Source organism: Anabas testudineus, chromosome 2, assembly GCF_900324465.2.
Source record: "Anabas testudineus chromosome 2, fAnaTes1.2, whole genome shotgun sequence".
NCBI classification, from domain to species: domain Eukaryota; kingdom Metazoa; phylum Chordata; class Actinopteri; order Anabantiformes; family Anabantidae; genus Anabas; species Anabas testudineus.
The window spans coordinates 33,009,120-33,029,314 of record NC_046611.1 but is presented as its reverse complement, the minus strand read 5'-3'; the positions used below and the strand labels follow the sequence as shown (position 1 = coordinate 33,029,314).

At 39.2% G+C, this 20,195-nt stretch overlaps 1 protein-coding gene across 4 annotated transcripts in view; it reads left to right on the top strand.

The window, feature by feature from the left end:
* LOC113163487 (partitioning defective 3 homolog) overlaps positions 1-20,195 on the top strand; it is a 306,697-nt gene that overhangs the window by 170,608 nt on the left and 115,894 nt on the right. For all 4 annotated transcript variants that reach the window (XM_026362165.1, XM_026362164.1, XM_026362163.1 and 1 more), the window contains 3 exons: positions 2,441-2,626; positions 2,843-3,013; positions 16,159-16,303. In XM_026362165.1, the coding sequence (XP_026217950.1) occupies positions 2,441-2,626; positions 2,843-3,013; positions 16,159-16,303 (502 nt within the window). The remainder of the gene's footprint in view (positions 1-2,440; positions 2,627-2,842; positions 3,014-16,158; positions 16,304-20,195) is intronic.

The following is a 20,195-nucleotide window of genomic DNA, read 5'->3' as shown; positions in this document are numbered from 1 at the left end:
TGAATCAGTGCAACAAGCCTGTCATGCAGCCTGATAAACTCTTTCTTTCCTGTCTGATGAAAGTGTCTTCCTGGAACACAGCCCTGAGTGGGTGGTTATTCTGTCATTGTTTTAAAGAGAGCCTGAACACACATGTGAACACACAACACACGCACAAACACACAATTTTGTATGGCAATTATTGTGAGGACACTCATTGACGTAATGAATTCTCTAGCCCCCTACTACCGTGTAGGCCACGTTAATCTACTCTGTATGGATTTTTCATTGAATGCATGTACTGCCTTATCCTAACAGTAAACCATCACAACTAAGTGCCTCATCCTAAACTTTACACTAACCAAAACCTAATTCTAACCCTAAAACATTGCTGAAACAAAATAACTCAAAAATAACAACAAATGCTGGCCCATACAAACACACACACACACACACACACACACAGACACACACACACACAATATGGGCACACTTCAACTGCTGCACTAAAAGCCTCTCCACAGACATAACTCATAACCTCTTTATTTTATTTTGATAAAACATCTTCAGTAAAGATAAAGACTGGCTGTGCAGATAATGCACTAGGCCATCCACCAGTCAACATTCTTTTGAAATGTGCATGTTTGTGCTGCATTATTAGAGGCAGGACTACTCACAGTGAGGTCAGTTCAAGTGTCTCCTCCACAACACATTTAACGCATTGTTCCTATATTTGCAAAGTCCAAATAAGGAGTGGGCCTTTAGAGTAAATATTGCATAATTAATATATTAATGCTTTATTGCCATTCAGCTATCTGAGATAAAGCAAAGGTCCATTCCCTTACAAGAGCCTGTGATTTCTGTAATACAAGTGGATTCCAGTGCTCAGTTAGGGACAAAGCTCAGTTGACAAGTTTTACCTGAACGCACCACTGCATCATAATAACAGCTCAGCCTGCAAATAAACAAAACACAACAACAAAACAACACAATGTAAAAAAAGACTGTGTACTGTCTTTCCCGTCCTGTCTTTCCCCTGCTCTACTTTTTATCTGAGCAGTGAACGGCACACACCTGGCTGCTATGCAGCTGGCTTTGTGTGTGTACATACGTGCATATTGATGTGAGTCTATTTCAAGAGGTCTCACCGTGTTGCTCTCACCACCTGTATTGTTTTTCTGTTGTTCATGTGGATTTAGCTTCCATGTTAAAAACTATTTATCTTCAGCACCTTACACTCACAGTACAGAGCTTCTCTACAGAAGTTGTAATCACACAGTACTCAACTCCCATTCTTAGGCCATCTTATATAGATGCTTTGGCGTCTCATTGCAACTCTAAAGGTACTTTTTTCTATCTGTATAAAATGCATGGTAATGTCAATCGACTACAACAATATAGCAGGCATGTCAATAATATATTCCTAAAGCAATTACATAGTATATTGAGCCACATGTCCAACTAGAGAGGAGGACAGGATTGTTGGATAGGTCATCAACACGCTGAAGACATTATCTCCCACAGAAGGCAGATGTTCGGTGTGTCCAGTGTCCAACATTTTATGTTGTAACAAAAACTGTTCCAGGACATTTTTATGTCAAATAAATGGTATGAGATGTATTTGACATCTCATACCGATGTCAAATACATCGGTATGAGATTGTGTTGGAATATATAGTAAATGTGGGAATGCTGTCCTTCCTTTAACATCATTTTTATATACCACACAAGAGCATCTTCTATGGTCCTGCAGCTCACAAATAGAGACCAAAGCTAATTTCTGTAAGTTGAAAAATTAATTAAATCTTATCATATTTTAGCTCATCTTAACTAAGGTAATTAATCAAAGAAAGAGTTACATTTTTTTTACATGTGACAAATTATCCATCAAATGGGTATTTTTCAAAGGAAGCCAGTGGTGTTTGAGTGTCAAATTGCTACCTGGTGTTTTTAAAGTACTCCACTTTTCCTCCACTGAGCTCATGACGGTGGAAAGGAATTAACACTGCTTGGCTAGACAGTATGGTCAATTGATGATGACAGCCCTGAGCTATGTGGCATGCTTGCCATCTATTTGCTTTCTTCTCCCACCCTCCTCATCTTATCCCTCTTTATCTTGACTGCTTTCTTATCATTTTCTAGTCACTCACCACTCCTGTTCCTCCAGTTTTTGTTTAGTGTTCCCTGTTATCTTTTTTGTTTTATTTGTTGTTGTTATTTAGTTTTTCTTTGCTTTGTTTTTTTTTTAGTCTTGACACTATAGTTAGAAACTGGTCACAATCATTTGAATGCAACATTGACATTTTAGTTGGGATCAACAACAATTTTTTAACTTTGGTTGGTATGCTGAGTCATAAGAGCTCTAAAGAGCTCTCCATGAAGACTTTGTGCTCATTATTCTTCTTTTACAATAAAGTTATAGTCTTAAAGACACATATTTCTGTTTCTCCAATACCCATAGCTGAATGAAGATGACATGCTGTTAACCCCTGATGGCACAAGGGAGTTCATGACCTTTGAGATTCCCCTGAATGACTCAGGTTCAGCAGGCCTAGGGGTCAGCGTCAAGGGTAATCGGTCCAAGGAGAACCAAACTGATTTTGGCATCTTTGTGAAATCCATTATCAATGGAGGTGCTGCTAGCAAGGCAAGTACTGCTCCCAGTCACTTATCATGTGGGTAATGGTCATTCATTTCTTTTGTTCTAACTCAAGGACTTGAAGACAAAGAGAGGTGGACCACTATACTGTAGAGCTGCTACTTTGTTACTGAAATACTATACATTTTCAAATGACGGTACCGATGAGTATTTTATGAGCCAGATCTAACTTTCTCTTGATCTCTTGATGGAATTGTTCTGCAGGATGGACGTCTATGGGTGAATGACCAGCTCATAGAAGTAAATGGAGAATCGTTACTAGGGAAGACCAACCAAGAGGCCATGGAAACACTGCGTAAATCCATGTCCGTAGAGGGCAACAAGCGAGGAATGATTCAGCTTATCGTGGCCCGGCAGGTGGTCAAGACCAGTGAGGTAGCTTGACTGTCAAGGAGTCACATTAACTGTCCACTGTCTTTTCACACAGATCTTGCTATTTTTATTCTAATGCTAAGCTACTATAACTCTGAGATGGACTGTAGACATACTGAGAAAGGGGGATAGCTGCATTTCTTCTGAATGATAAATGAAAAATGAGAATGGCTTCTTTTTCTTCTCTCTTTTATTTTGCCACTATGCCTAATCTGTCCACGATAGATTTTTGGAGCTTAGAGATAATATAACTAGAGAAGGACCTTTATGAAGAGACCACACCACCATGCAAATCTTTAAAAAGTCCTATTTCATGTGTGAGATAGAGGTAGGTGATGCTGTCTCACATTGCCCCCATTCTCTGTGATTTTCTTATACCCACAGTGGGCTTTGATGTGATATCTAAGAAGCACTTCACTGAGTTTTGATTGACAGGCCTGCAGAATAAAACTGTGGAATGGAGAGATAAAGGAATGTGTATTGCACTTAAGTGAATATTTGTCACGAGACAGTGAAGAATATTTATATTTCAGTTTTAACTTAAATGTCCACACCGATACAGGTTAAATCCCAGACTGCTTTATTTAAGATCAACTGTATTTTTTCCCATACTTAAGTAAAAAAACAATAGATGAATAGAAATATGATCATGCTAAAAGCACAGAGTGACTACATTTCAGAATTGTGGATTCATCTGAAAGTACTTCAACACATTTACACATGTTCACTCACCCTGCAGCCATAGGTTGTAGATCAGGTTAGATTAATGTTGCTGTGACTCTAATTGGAGTCTGTGTCCTGTGGCTATGTGTCAGTTTGGAGTACAACACTGAGCCCCTGTCCTCCTTCTCTGCCCTTCACCTTAACTGCTAATCATTTTTACAACCCGTCATTTTCCTGACACCCGTCAGCTTGTTTTCCCTCTTATTTTAATGTAAATTTTTAGCTCCTTCATAACTCGTCGTGCAGGAAGAGCGGACACTCTAGGAGCTCCAGCTCCTGCCTTTTTGTCAAATAAACCAATCGCACCTCTCTCTCTAAATGGATTAGCCCTCTATGGTTATTATTATTATTATTTTTATTTTATTTTTTTACACACACACACACACACACACACACACACACACACACACACACACACACACACACATTAAATATATATATATATATATATATATATATATATATATATATATATATATATATATATATATATATAAGGTTTCTACTAAGTAATGTCAATTAAATATAAATATGTAAGATGAAATCAGAGTGTGCATTAATATTTACCCCCTTTAAAATGATTGGCCTAATCCAACAGAAGTCCAGGTATTTGGTGCTAGTAGTCCCACAATTAGAAAAATTGGGATCACCTGAGTACAGTGAATGTGTCTCAAGTGGTTGCAGTATAAAGACACTTGTGTCTGCAAGGTCCACTCACTGGTTAATCAATATTTCTGGCTACCATTGCACCATAAAGACAAAAGAACTCTCCCAGCAACTCAGAGAACAGGTAATTGAAAAGCATAAGTCAGGGGATGGATACAAAAACATCTCTAAGTACACATCCCCCAGAGTTCTGTAATATCCATCATCAAGAAATGGAAGGAATATGGCTCATGTCATGTACAGCCTGTCCACACAAACTGAATAACCATGCAAGAAGGAGAGTAGTGAGAGAGGCCACTAATACACAGAAGACACTGATGGAGTTACAAGCTTCAGCAACTGAGATAGTAGTGACTGTACATACAACAACGGTTGCCCGGGTTCTTCACCAGTCACAGCTTTATAGGAGAGTGACAAAGAGAAAGCCACTGCTGAAAAAAAATCATGACTTGAGTTCGCCAATAGGCTTGTGAAAGACTCCATGGACAAGTGGAAGAGGGTTCTTTGGTCTGATGAGACCAAAATGGTGCCTTTTTGGCCATCAGACAAGACGCTATGTTTGGTGTACACCAAACACTGCACATCACCACAAACACACCATCCCCACTGGTGGTGGCAGCATCATGCTGTGGGGATGCTGCCACCAGAAGCAATGACCCAAAGCATACAGCAATCCACTCAGACTCCATGCTGTGATTGCAGCCAATGATGCATCTCCTAAATACTGACCTGAAGGGGGTGAATTAAATTATTTTTCTGAAATGTTTTGATCAAAGTGATCTATAATGTCAATAAAATGGGGTAAATACTTTTTATTGGCACTGTATAAGCCAGCCTAGCTCTACAGATAGACTTGCATGTCCCTGAGGGACTGGCATTGATTCATTTTATACTTTAACCTTTTTTAACCTTATAATTCATTAACTGATTAGCCATTACCATTCAGTTAATTGCTTTTGGGTAATATTGTTTTACTTTCATGGCCGCAAACACTTCTTCCCATTTTTATTGACCAGCAAGGGTTTCAAAACATAAAAAATACTCAATCTTCTGAAAATAATCTTCATCACTCAACATTTTCTGCAGCACAATACAACATCACCCTCAACTTGAATTGCTGTTCCTTGCCATATTTTCATTGTTAGCATTACAATTGTCTTCCAACAGCAGACATGATAACTTTTTACAGTTGTAAAAATCTTCCATTGGAATTAAACCACTAAGCAATGTTTTTTACCTTCGCCCTAGGGGAGAGGATATATAGTCCTTCAGGGAAAGCTCAGCCCCTAGGTTCAGTGAGTTCTATCACTTCAGTCCAGTTGCACTCCTGTCCTCTTAAATCCTTTGCCAGCAGGCAGACAGGTAAACAGGGTGACAGATTAAGCAGGCGGTAGACTTCACAGACAAACACATCATGAGAAGTAACAAAAATAAATCTCGCTTTTATTATGCCATCATTCTGTAGGTTGATGAATGAAGGACTAGGGTTTTACATTAACATTTATTACAATTTTGATCCATTTGCAGTGACACTTTGAGAGACATTTTGACATATTTGTGTGTGTAATTTGACATTTATTTTAACATGAATTGGTGTGACACAGCATATAGATCATGATGCAGAGAAAGATTGAGTGTGGGAAACAAAAGAAGGACATGTAATAGTGCATTTTAGATTCCATCCATTAAAGTCCTATTAAAGGCAATCGTACAATCTTTAAGCAGCAGTATTTATAGTAAGCATAGTGGTATGAAGTGGGAATTTAAATATTATCAGTAGAACAACAATAAGATTGTAAATACAGAATTTCAAAGAGAAAAGCAAAACAATGTCAACACAGGCTCCCAACAGTTACATCCCCTTCTTTCTTTCTCGTTCTGGTATGTTGATCAGGTAGATATGTGGGGAGCCCACACCAGTTTGCCACTGTCACCCAGCCATATGGGAGTGAGCACTGGAGGCCACCATTTAAATGAATCAGATCCATCACTGTCTGCAGAGAAGAGGAGCCCCTCAGTACAACCCAATGCATTAGAGGATGGGACTTCAATGGGTTGCATCATATTCAGGCCATCTCTCTCCATGAAAATTGTATTGATTTCATCATTGCATGGTCGTGTGGTCTGAAGCATGATTATCTCTGTTAGAACACGGCAGAAGCAGTAGTTGGTTTGATACGTTGTTTTTACAACACCAAAGCACAGCAGTTCCAACATTCATTGTTCTGTCACTACTGTGGGACCACCCACAGTAGCCTCTCTACAAATGGACAACCCACAAAAACACACACACTTCCACGTATTGCCCAAGGCCTCACAAAAGCACTTTCCCTTTCAGGGGGACTTGGGGCGAAATCCATGCAGACTGAGCCTCTCAGTGGAGGTGACAAGTGTTTCAATAGGCTGGCTCATACTGCTGATGGCTCATGATTAAGCCCATGCCTGCGGTGGAGTGCCTTGTCTATTTTTGCTGCCATTAAAGCAAAAGCAGTGGCAATGCGTGGCCTTTGCCTTGGGTTAAAATGAGGCTTGTATTCTAACCTTGGAAAAAACACAGAATGATTAAGAATGTATTTAGTCCTAACAAAGCATAGTATATGCCATGCAAACGGGGATATTTGAAAGCACTAACACACAAATCTAATTAATCTAAATCTATCTTTCAGTGAAAGATTCAGTTGAAGATGCATTAGGTGAAGATCAGAGATGATGATGTGTCTTAGATCAGCAGAAAAAAATTTTTTTAGTTGCTTTAGCAAACTAGTCCTAATACCTGTAATTCAACTGATATGTATTCACATTTAGTCATTTGGCAGACGCTTTTATCCAAAGCGACTTACAAGGGTAGGCAGGGTAAGCGTAAGGAGGTCTTGCCTAAGGACCCATACTGGAGGTAGACAAAGGTAGGCAGGAACGGTGCAATTCATAACATTTGAATTTACCCAGTACCCAATTTACACAGCACAAATACCCACACACACATTCTTATAGCCATACAGTATCTACCAGAACAATTAATTTCCCTTCTGTTCTGTTTTATTATTATTATTATTATTTGTAGTTAGGGTTATTATTATTAGTATTATTGACCCACTTGGGGAAATTGTGGAGAATGCAAGGAGCAGCTGTTGGTGTTGCATAGTTGAGAGGATTTGAACCTGCCCAGACTAGATTTCTAGTCTCTCGCCTTGACCACTTGGCCACAACTACATTTTACAGCCCTTGTTTGAGAAATTATCATTCTGCCCCAGATAGTCAAGTGACATGATTGGTCTATGCCAATTAGTTTAAAGCCCTTTAATTGCATTGCTGCTTTGGAGACTGTATAATTCCTCCACTGTATGTGAGTTCTAAAATATATATAAATATATGTACTAATAATAAACATTATCAGTACATACAGTATTATACTTCAGCATGGCTTTATGCTTCAAGTGCAAAGTCAAAGTAATTCTAATTACGGTAACCACAAAATCAAGACCTCTGTCAAACTACAGAACATGTAATAACTTGCAGTTTATTAATACATACATAATGAACTTAGCCTATATTAATTTGAACATACTGTAAGTGAAAGCAGCTTACTTTGAATATGTTAATAAACATATTGTCAATAAATATACAATAGCATATGTCAGGTTCAAGTTTCAACACACTTATCAGAAATAAAAATAGTATTGCTACAGTATTGCTTGAAGCTTTAAGTGAATTTAGACATTTTCAATGACAACATTCATAAACAGTACACTTCAAGTACGTGTACTAGAACACAGACTAAGTTTGAAGTTACTTTTCTGACTTATGCTATGAAAGTGCAAATGTATTCTTAAGTTGTCTTTAAGTAAACTCAAATATACTAAAATGTGTCTTAGATCAAGTAGATTTTGAACTACATTTCTATAAATATATTACTAAAGCATGTCAAATAAACTATTTAAAAAGGCATTTTTAAATAATTGTCCAAAAGTTACACTTTTAAAAAGAACAAAATCAATATAAAGAGACTGTATTTCTCTTCAGTACACCTGGGAAGGAATCTTTTTGTAGCCTGATCCATCTCTGACAGTCCTTCAGTATTGCGTTCCATCTAATCCTCACCTGACACAAATCTTTCAGATGTTATCAAAGAATCACAACAGGTGTTTAGCGTTTTATGTCCTGATAAGGAGTTAATACAATGTTATTTTAAAGGTATTTTTAGATGTAGCAGAAACTAAGCTGTTTAGCACCCTAGTCGAATATCTGCCCTCATTTCTTTTGTGGATTAAGGGAAGAAAGAAATTAACTTATGTCAGCATAGAAGGGGATTATTAGAAAACTAGAACAGCCAATAATAAGTGTGGATTAAGAGTTAATATTCCAATTAAAAAAAGCTGGTTTCATTTCAGCTTAAGAAAATAACTTGTATTCACCTCTTGCCTGTCACTTATATTGTTTTAAAAACATTTGCTCTTATTTGAGTCTGTCATAGCAACCAGAGCAGCTCATGATATTTCTCAGATATTTACATTTCACACCAGCATCTAAAAGGAAAAAGGCTGATAAATGTGCTTGTCATCACAATTAGTATGCATATGCTTCTCCAACCATGTTTAATGTTAATCATGATGCAGACATTGACTGTTTTTGACTAGTTTTCTTGTGGCTTTTTGTTCTTTCTGCAGTGCTGCTACAGCCTTCACTGTATCACAGTGACAAAACACTACTTTCTCATCTTCTTCGTGTTTGCCAGGAAACTGTGCTCCTTCTACACATCTACAAATTGAATTTCTAGGTGCACTACATACTATCACTTTGGACGGAGCTCCTTTTTAAAAGACCCATTGCACTCTAACTGCAATAAGTAAATGGAATGTCCGCACTATATACGCTTTTACTACGCACTCAAGCGCTTAAAGCATCTCTTCACCATCACAGCACAAGACACACACTCCACAGATGCATGCTAAACTGAACGGGCAATAGGTAGTCTTGCCCAAGACCTTGATGTGAGAGCCGGGATCGACCCCAATCTATGATTGGCAGCAATGCTCTACCTATGAGCCCTCTATAAGAGCTCTTTTGGAGGGACAGTGTATGAGGAGTTACACAATTTCAGGCTGTGTTCTTTATCTAGGCTGTGTGATATAATGACTAGAATTCATTTTATAGTTTGAATCAAAATAATGAGATAATAATGGGCAAGCACAGTTATTATTAATGCGACACAGCAGGGGCTACAGGAGTTAAAAACAAAAAAAAAGCAGCAGAGACTGTTTTCATCTTTGCATTGTTGCATCATAAGAGTATGCTGTCATAGTAGGTTAGTTAACTCTAGGAAGAGTGGATATAAAACAGCTTATTCATTCTTTAGAGTATCAATGTAGCCTCCTTATATGCTCTGTTATCCATTCCAATAGTCTTGCTGTTAGTAAGAGGACATTTATGTAAAGAGACAAGGGGGAAGGAAGTTGCTGGATCAAAAAGACACTTACTCGAATGCCAGAAAGTCAGATCGATAGAGTCTTAAAAGATCAATCAGGGCCCTGGCCTAGTAAATTATCTTTTAATTGTATTGAACTGACCACTGCTGGGACAGACTGGAAAACACTGGGATGCTAACTCACAAAAGAGGCAAGAGAAATGGAGCAAAATCTATCTGGACACCAACCTTTCAGCATGATATGGAGTAGTTGAAGTCGGGTTAGACAATGACATAAGAACTACAATTCCTATGTTGTCATGAAAAGTAGGGGTTATTCATAAACTGCAGTTGATAGTATGGCTCCCAAAATCAGATCCCTGATTGGGTAAATTTCATGCACATCATCACAGTGAAGCAGATGCTTTGATGTTGGTTAACATGGCAGCATCCACAGAAATTCTCAAACTGAAGCATGTTTACTCAGGATACATTAGTAAATTAAATCTAAACAAATTGAAGCAGATTTCTTGTTGATGTTCATACTCTATGCCAGGGGTATTCAACTGAAATTTAAAGAGGTCCGGTTACACACATTTTTTGGAAGCAAAGGTCCAGAAGATTAAGATGTGTAACTATTTAATATTCCTTTCCAACCTCAAACTTTCTCTCATCTACTGTTGAATCGCTAAATTTACCGCCTGTGATTCAGAGAATTCATTGGCTAAGTGAAGTCACGTGGGATGGCTTAACTCGCATTCAATTGGCCAATGCGTTCTCACTTCCACTAAATAAATGCTGTAAAGATCGAAATAGCTGCGCCGGTTAAATTTAAGGTGTCCCTCTAGATTTGGAATCAAAATGTTCCGTTTGGTCTGTAGCTCCAGGTCCGAATGGGACAGCCTGCTCTATGCTTATATTGCAAATATTCATATGCTTCCTACCATACATCTGTTACAAACTGACAAACTAACGAACGAGAGGTGGTCAAACAAAAGTATTTATTACCAAATGGCAGGGGACAGAGAAAAATTAAACAAGTACGCATAATAAAAAAACTAAGAAAAAATGAAAAACCACTGCACTGACGCAGGGACAAACTAACTAATGATCAGACACACAAAGCTCTAATGCCTACAAAAAGACGAACATACAAAGTACTACATTTACATTTCGCTTTTATCCAAAGCGACTTACAAGTCATTACAAGGTACAATGGTAGGCAGGGCAGCGGGAGGAGGTTTTGCCTAAGGACCCCTACTGGAGGTAGGCCACAATTGGGATTTGAACCTCAGTCCCCACACGGGAGGTGGTGATGTTACCACTACACTAACCAGCCGCTCAAACACACTGCTCTAAGGCAGGCAAAAACTACTAACATACACATTCAACAACACAAAGTAGCAACAAAAATCAATGCACCTAAGCAGACTAAAATACGAACTGACTCACAAAACAAAAATATAAATTACCAACGAAAATCTAAACTACTGCTGACTAAACAAACTTAACATATTAACTAGACATACAAAAATACTCTGCAAAACGAAGGCAACCTACTTACAAACTAAAACAAGTCCAACAAACAAAATGCAAAGTCCAGAGGCAAGAAAACAACGAACATACAAACCAAAATGGAGGTGTGTAATCCAGTCAACAAACTAACAGATGACTAAAAATTGGGAAACAAAAACAAAACCAACCAAGGGGCCTAAGAGAGGAACTGTAACAACATCAATGATAAGAAGTCTATCACAGTCAGCCATGTTGATTGTTTATATTTGGCGTCATGAGTTATAGAACACTGTGTGTTTTGAATGTGCAACTCAGACTCCTGGCCACCAACAAGCATCACAATTATTCATAGAAAGGTGATAGAGCAAAGGCACAGAGTGGTGCACTCTGGGAAATGAAGTTTGCAGTGAAGCAATGACTAAATTTAGGAATGTAGATCATAGAGAAGCATAGAATGCAATTCTAGCACTGTTGGGCCCTATTTCCCAGCTAGCTCTCTGAGGACTAACTTATTTAGGAGAGGCAGGAGAAACTCAATAAGGCCAATTGAGAGAATAATATATTGAATCTGGTGGTTGAGTGGGCTGCTTCGGCACTGTGGAGGACTGCAGAGGTGAAGTGTGTGCATTGGTGTCTGAAACCCCATGGGTTCTCAAGCAACATAGATGCATGTATGTGAATACATATGCACACATGTACATATCATTTTACAGGACAGTATTTGTGTACTTGTAGCTGTGCATAGAGCAGATCAGAACCAATGGTACAGAGATAGATATCTACTGCCTACATATCAGGCAGATATTTCAATTAAATCAAAACAGTTAAACACAAATCGCTCCTCTTTATAACACAAAGATCTCTTCCAACACATATCATGATTTTCTGTTTTTATCTACTCTTGTATTAATGATTAAACAAGCACAATTCACTTAGGCTTTTCTCCATCTCATACATTCTGCTATTCGCTTGCTGCCCTCCAACTGAATTTCACCCATCATGAAGTCACATGATTTCAAACAACCAAAATAAGCAAAAAGAAAATGCTCATATAAAATTACCAAAATATAATTATATATATACACTACCACTTAAAGATTTGGGATCATTTATACATTTTATTATTTCCCAAGAAAACACATGAAATTAGTCTGAATAGAAAATATAGCAAAAGAACAGGACATACTGACATTGTCAGAGTTGGAAAGAATAATTTTGATGGAAATAATGAATGTGTTTTTTAAACCTTTCCCTATCATCATCAAAAAAAGAAAAAAAAAAAAAAGATTAAAATAAAGCCTGGCAGCCCTTGGCAGCATTTTAGCTGTCAATTTTCATAGCTTTTCCTTCCCCAAGGTCTCTTCCACTCTGTACAAATTTCCTATTTTACCACCTCCAAGCACCCAGAACATCACGCTGCCATCGTTGTGCTTAACGGAGGCATCATCACCATCTCAGTATTTTCTTTATATTGGCCAGTCTGAGATACTGAGATGCTCCTCTTCACTATTCATGCTGACACTGGTGTTTGATGTGTACTATTTAGTGCAGCTGCCAGTTTCGGAACTTTGAGGTGTCTCTGTCCTAAACTACTCACTCTCATATGTTTGTCCTCTTGCACAGCTGTGCATCGGGGCCTCTCACTCTTTTTTCTGTCCCTGCACTTTGAAGAGAGCAGTTGACAGCATAACGATACATTTTAAGATTCTTCGCAATTTCTAGCAAGCATAAAAGGAACAAATGAAAAAATTTAAATGATTATTGAATGGATTGTCAAAAGTATATTGATGGTTTCCAGAGGCTGAATCACTGACATCGGTAATTGATTTGGCAGTTTTGAATGACATGTTTGACAGTTAGTACTGACAGAAAATGAATAGATGAATTGCTTTGAAATTTTAAACAAATTTGAAATATTACTTTTCACCACCTCTACACATGCAGAGGTTTTGGCTTTGGGGGCTTAAACCTCTTCCCTTAGATACCTGCTGCTTTCACTTACAGTATGTTCAAAGATACCCGTCAACGTTAACTAACCCAACAAAGCCTATTTTTATGCCTCTGTGCTGGTGATAGCCAGAGCTGGAGGCATAATGTCTTTGGGTTGTCAACAACAATAACTACTGCAATATCTAAGGGATGCTTGGAGGTGATTTTTTTTTTAACTTACCACAACTGTCAACTTGGACTGAATGAACTGTTTTTGGTAGTCAAAGGTCATAGGTCAAGTTTATTGACCTATATCTCAGAAATGCCTAGACTCTGGCACAAACATCTGCTTGGCATCATGCATAAACATCTTAGAATATGAGTCTGGACAGAAATTGTTACACATGCTGTGTATGTGATAAATACTGGATCTGCTCAATGTTAACATTGTTATGAGCATGTCAGCATGCTAATGTTACCATTTAGGTGATTGCCAAGGCTGTAGATTGCAGTTATGTTTGCTTGGTAACAGTAGTGAAACTCTAAATAATGATTAGGAGGTGCTGATTTCCTGTCTATTTTTGGTGCAACTAATATTTTCCTATGAATTCCATAAAAACCTGGAAGCTCAGTGTATGAGCCAGTGGCATTAGAAGAGGGTGTACATTGATGAGAGAAGCTAATGAAAGTGGCCTATCTAACCAGCAGAGAGGTGAGCTATGCCTGTGGCAGGATGTGGCAGCTTAAGGATTGTAATTACAGCATTATGGTGGAGGTTGACTGGATTAGAGGCACAGCAACAGTCCAGAATAGAAGGCCAGGATAGGCCATGAACTCAACATTATTAGCCTTAGTTGACAGTATAGGACTAGCCCTGTCAACAAGCTGCTTCTCCCTCACTAAGTACTCAAGGTCAGGGAGATGCTCATGCACAACAAAAAGCATATTTGTGCATGAGTCTGCACTTAATGCAAATACATATAAATACACGTGTATACACACACACACACACATATGCTACATTCACAAGTAAACAAACAAAAGCATTACTGCACAAACACAGGTACGCTTAGTGAGTACCATCACTGAGCCGCAGCTGATGTTGACAGCAGGGCTCAATGTAAGTCACAGAGCTCTGCCCTCTCCCTCAGTCAACAGGATAATCCACTCTGTAAATGACTAGATTAAGACAGATTAAACACATGATAAGGTGACAGGAACACAATGTAAGAAAGGACTAAAAACACTAAAGCTTTTACATGAACATGTCACAACTTATCATAGAAACTTGCTCCTGTAAATATCTGGAAAAATTCACAAGTCAATAAACACTCAGAATGTACTAAGCATTAGCATTCAGAGACTCAGACATAATTAACACTGGATATACAATGATGAAATTCCTGTCATTTTGGATCTGTGCTGAGTTAATTCCATAGTTTATTTGCCATAGAAGCCAATGAATATTTTAAAAAATAAGCTTAATCCACATTTAGAGATGGATGGAGACAGTGGCACAAGTGTCTTTCTGAGATCTATTCCACTTGACACCCTCTATAAATAGTTTTCATATAATTTAGTTCTCAGCTGCTCACTTGCTCCACTTGGTCCACACATTTCTCTAAATCTTACCTGCAGATGTCTGTCTTATTTCTTGTCAGCTAGTGATAGGTCTCTGCCAAATTAAAAAGATTGAAAATTGCAGAGCGGTACTGAGGAAAAGAGAGAGGGATGAGTACAATAAATGCCAATTTCAACTATTTGAACCCTACTGAGCTCAAATCATCTGGGGAAATGCATTCTCTCTTTCCTCATCAGCACATTGTCTTAAATTAAAACAAATATTTATATTAAACAGTCCCTCTACCCTCGTATGTGTCTCCCACGGCACACTACCCACACCCACACTGCACTGTTGTCTGATCTTTTACTCCCCTTTCTTTCAGCCAGAGGCCAAAAGAGTGTTGTTAGACATCAATATTAGCCAGGGCCTCCTGGTTTAAAGCATGCACGGGGTGCGCCAGACTATCTTATCTAGCTTTGAGGGGGCTATCTGTAATAGGTCCTGTACTGGGAGTTCTTCTCCAGTGCATTTCCCCAGCTGCCCATAGGCTGTTATGGGGTACTGTGGGAAATAGGGCCGAGGTTCAAGTCTAGTCTCTAGCTCTCTGCACATCGATATGATTTTTTTTCTTCTTCTCTCTTCCTGTGGTTGTTCCACTGTTTCAGTAATAAAAATATAACATTTTACAGACTATTGCTCGTTGAAGACTGGACACACTATCTGTGTCTCATAGTCCTACACCTAAAGACTAACCACTATGTCCCCTGTCTATACTGACACATGCAGTAACCAGTGGTGTGCCACACTGACCACATGGCAAATGTCACTGGTCCATTTACTAGGGTTCATTGTTAAAGACAGCTGTATTTGGGCCTTATGGGAACTCCTTGGTGCTTTATCAGTCCTGGACCACTGCAGGAGCTGTTTCACACCACTGAACCAGAAAATACTGGCATAAGCCAAGATGGCCACAGAAGCTTGGTTCCATGTTTCTGGAGGATGCAGCTGATCTGACTCACTGGGGGCAACTTGGGGTTCGGTATCTTGGCCAAGGACACTTTGGCATGTGACATGGCAGCCAGGAATTGAACCACTGATCCTATGATTGGCAGACAACTGCCCTAAAGCTGTGCCACAGCCACCCCCAAAGAAAGTTGTGTGGAAAGCACAACAACAACAACAAGCACATTAAGACTCACACACACTGTCCAGATTAGGCTGTAACGGTTGATTTGATTAATTTAATGACCCTTTTCAGTCTAAATCTACAAGTTGTTACATATATTTTATTAATATATCTTTTTTGCAAATGTCCATGCATTATGTTCATCTCTTTCTCTTCCACTATAGGAAGACCATGGAAGCCCCCCAATTTTAGAGCATTCTGTGAGCTCTCTGCTGAATAACCAAGAGCGCTGTATCTCCCATACTGTGTATGAAACCACTGGGGGCTTGGACATCTCAACAACAAGGGCTAATGTAATTGGACACATTGGTGAGTCACATTCAATATCAACAGGGTTCTTTCAGTCTACCTTTAAGCAACATATGTCTCTATCATCTGCTACCAGACATTTTCTGACTGGTCATTAGTATTCACCTTGATAGGAAGTATAGTTGACCTGATAAGTACATGCTCACTGGATGCATTTTCCTCATGAATTGGCGCTGCCCACAGTCAGACATTTTCTGTTTAATTTAGCAATCATTCTGTCCACTGTGAAGTGCCTTCCCTTCAACCTTTAACCTTCATCACCTTCAGAGCCTCATAACATCCTGAGATATGCTGTTCCACTATTCAAACCTAATGCCACCCCCAATCCTCTCTACCTTCCCTCCACATGTGTTTGTGTGTGTATGCGTTTGTGTGTGTGCACAAGGGATAATGTAGTGTAGTCTCATCTTTTTAACATGTATTTCTCATCTTATATTTCCATTCTCTGCATATTATTTTAGCACCATCGCATTGTATCTTTTTTCATGTCTCTCCTTCGCCTTTTCCCAAACCTGATCTCAAATCTAGTTTTTCTCCATATGATGATAGGACATGATGACCTCTCTCCTCCTGTGTCATCACTCGCTGACACCCTTCCACCTCCTCTGCTCTGCAGTGAATTTATAACCTGTCAATGATCTAAACCTTCTCCCTTTCTACTTCACCCATTCGCTCTTCTACCCCCCATCCACCTACCATCCCAAAGTGGTGCCACTCTGCCACTGATCAAAGGAAATCATAGACCGTCAGAGGCATCTGATGGTTAATTAAACCTCTACATCAATAGGGCTTGCCCCTGGCACTCTGTCTCCTCTTCTCTTTTTTTTTTTGCTCTTTCATCATGTCTTACTCCTCCACCCCAAATCAAATGTTCTCAAATTGGTTGGGTTTTCCTCTTGGCTTGTCTTATTTATTGCACTTGCTATTCCAATGTAGGCTTCTCAGAATGCCACTGTGATCATAAGCAGCAACTGTGGGTGCTCTGATGGAAAAGTTTGTTGCCACTGAAACTTCAAGGGCTCTCATCTCATTCTGCAGAGTAGGAGTCAAATGAATAAAAAAGTTTTAAAGGAGGGGGAGGGGGTGCAAGAGCACAGAGTTATCACAGTCAAAGCTCAGTGGAGTCTTTGACTCAGATTGTCTCGCAGCAAGAAAATGTCAGATTCTTTTATTCTATGCCTTCTGGCTGTCTCTGAGTTGTGCCATAATTAAACCACGTCTACATTCTGTGACAGCTCTTCATCTTTTTAAACTGACACAATTTTGTTATATAAATTTAGATATAAATTTCTGATGCACCCACAGTTGAGTGGTTCATTACAGAAACAGGACTCTGCCACACTGAGGTGGAATCCAGGGTTAAGGCTTATATTTTCAATTTGCTCCCTAAAGGATGTATATCCTCTGCCTTTATAGACATACATAGACAAACACATTTTATACATTTACATTTACATTTAGTCATTTGGCAGATGCTTTTACTCAAAGCGACATACAAGTGAGGTGCAAGATACAAGGCACAGGCAGGGTAAGCATAAGGGGATCTTGCCTAAGGACCCCTTCTACTACTACTACAAATCTACTGCAGAACACAATTCAATTTGATTTGATTCAAACAGTGGAAAGGAAAGATTTCATTAAATGGAAGAAACTTCCAGCAGAACCAGGCTCAGGGTGTGCGGCCAAATCTTTAGGCTGAACATGATCACCTTTAGTTTATCCGTTACAACCCTCACAGGTGAGAAAGTTATTTTGATATTTGTAGTATTTGAAGAAAAACTCAAGTAAAAAGACAGTACTGTCTCTATGTCTTTTCTGCCTATAAATGGTGACAGGAAAACACTGAGATATAGTTAACCTTGATCAAATGTCATCTATGAAGTGTTTTTTTCTAAATTTAGTCAAAATGTTAGTAGACTCCATCAGCTCACTGTAGTTTGAATGAAGGCAATTAATAAGCAGATATGGAGACATAATAGCAATAAAATCCAAACTCTTCTCCTCTTCTTCTCCAGGCTCCATCAGGGTTAAAGTTAATTTTAGCATGCTAGATGATAACAGTTTCTGCTTTCTGTCTTCTTCTGGAGAGCATACTGTATTATTTCAGACATATTGCTTGGTGTCTGAGATTTGACAGCTGTGTTTTGAGGACAGATGCTGGGATCATCTCAGCAAGGTCAGGAGGAACACAACCAGCAGGGCTTGACTGACAGCTCGACATCAAATTTATCTAGACCTGCTAAATTACTGAATCATGAAGGCCAGACGTGGAGATTGGGATATGGTCAAACACGTGTGAAACATGTACACACACTCACACACACACTCACTTACAAGCTGTCCATCACTTTATCCAGAATTCCACTAATGGGAGCCATACATTTTCCTCAGAGCAAACTGTGTTTACTCCTCTGAGGTATCTCTTCAAAGACTGTTGAGGAACTCAATAACTAAATCAGTGACTCTCCTCTGCAGCTCTACTATATTATACTGCCTCTGTTGTTATATTGTAAGTGGAACATGACAGATAGGTATATGACATAGAATAGTTTCACTGTTCAAGAATTAAGAGCTTACTTTGTTTGTGCAAATGGCAGCACACAACTCTCTGAAATTGTAGACTACAGCCTTTTTTTTTTAAAAAAGAGAAAATGGCTGCCACTCCTCATGGATGCCTTACTTCAGCTTATCCAGGTATTAATCAGAAACAGGGTACTCACAGCAGTAACAGGCAATTTGCTGCCTCTCTAAGAACGGTACAGTAGTAATAGATCTTTGTTTGCTCAAGGGATTGTTACAAATAATAATTGCTATGAAAGCAGAAAAAAAGCTCAAAATCACCCAGTAGAAATGTACATTTAGCTGGTACAGTGCCATCACATTGGTTAGAAGGGCCTTGATCTTACCTGTAGTGTTTTTGGCTGTGATTCCAAACAACCTGCCGTGTGTGTTTGTTAGAGATTATTTTTATTACACCACAGTAAGCAATGGAATGTCATACTGATTCAGATTCTCATGCACATGCACACACCATGCATAGTACTGTATCATGGCCAAAACTTGAATCCACAGCTCACAGGTGGGAAAAATACATGACACTTTGCCTTACACCCTGCTCAAATGAAATGACTTCCAGAAACCTTTTGATTTTGTTTTCTCTTCCTGCTTTTCTTCCACCCCCTCTCTACTTGTGCCCTTTAAGAGTGAAGTTTTAGAGAATCAGTGAATGCACTTTCTCAATCACAAAAAGAAGAAGAAGAAAAGGTGAATAAAGGGGAAGAAAATATGACAGTGACAGCTGGGGTTTGATGCAAAGGTCGTTAGCATCACACCCTGCTTCGCATTTTGTTCTGTCTACTTGAAAAGTGTCACTGGATGTGGGGTCCACATGCTGGGGTGAAAATTGATGCCTGTGTGCTAACCCTTTCTGTGGATGTGGCTGTTTGGATAATTGCCTGAGTCAGGACACTCACCTGGAGCTGGCACAGAAGTGAGGGATGGGTGGGAGCCTAAAGGTGGGAACCAGGTGAGGGGCTCATCCTGCTGACAAAAAGGAAAGTTGGTGTTCACAAAATGCTGAAATGTGTCACCTACACAAGCATAAAGCTAGTTCTCACACTGTGGACTCCTTTGTCCGTCTGTTCCCAGGTGTTGTAGTCTTCACTGCTGGTGTTTAAATCTTTCCAGGATCCCATTGTCTCCTCATCTTTAGTGTTTCACAGTCTGCAGAGTTGTTGCCTCTGTGTGCATCAATGCAGTAGATGAAACACAGTGACCTTCTTTAACCTAGTGTCAAGACTGCTTGAGAGGGCCAGATGTAGGTGAACATTCTGACACACGGCGGGCGGCTGTGACTCAGGCTCAGTCACCTACCAATCATGGGGTTGGTGGT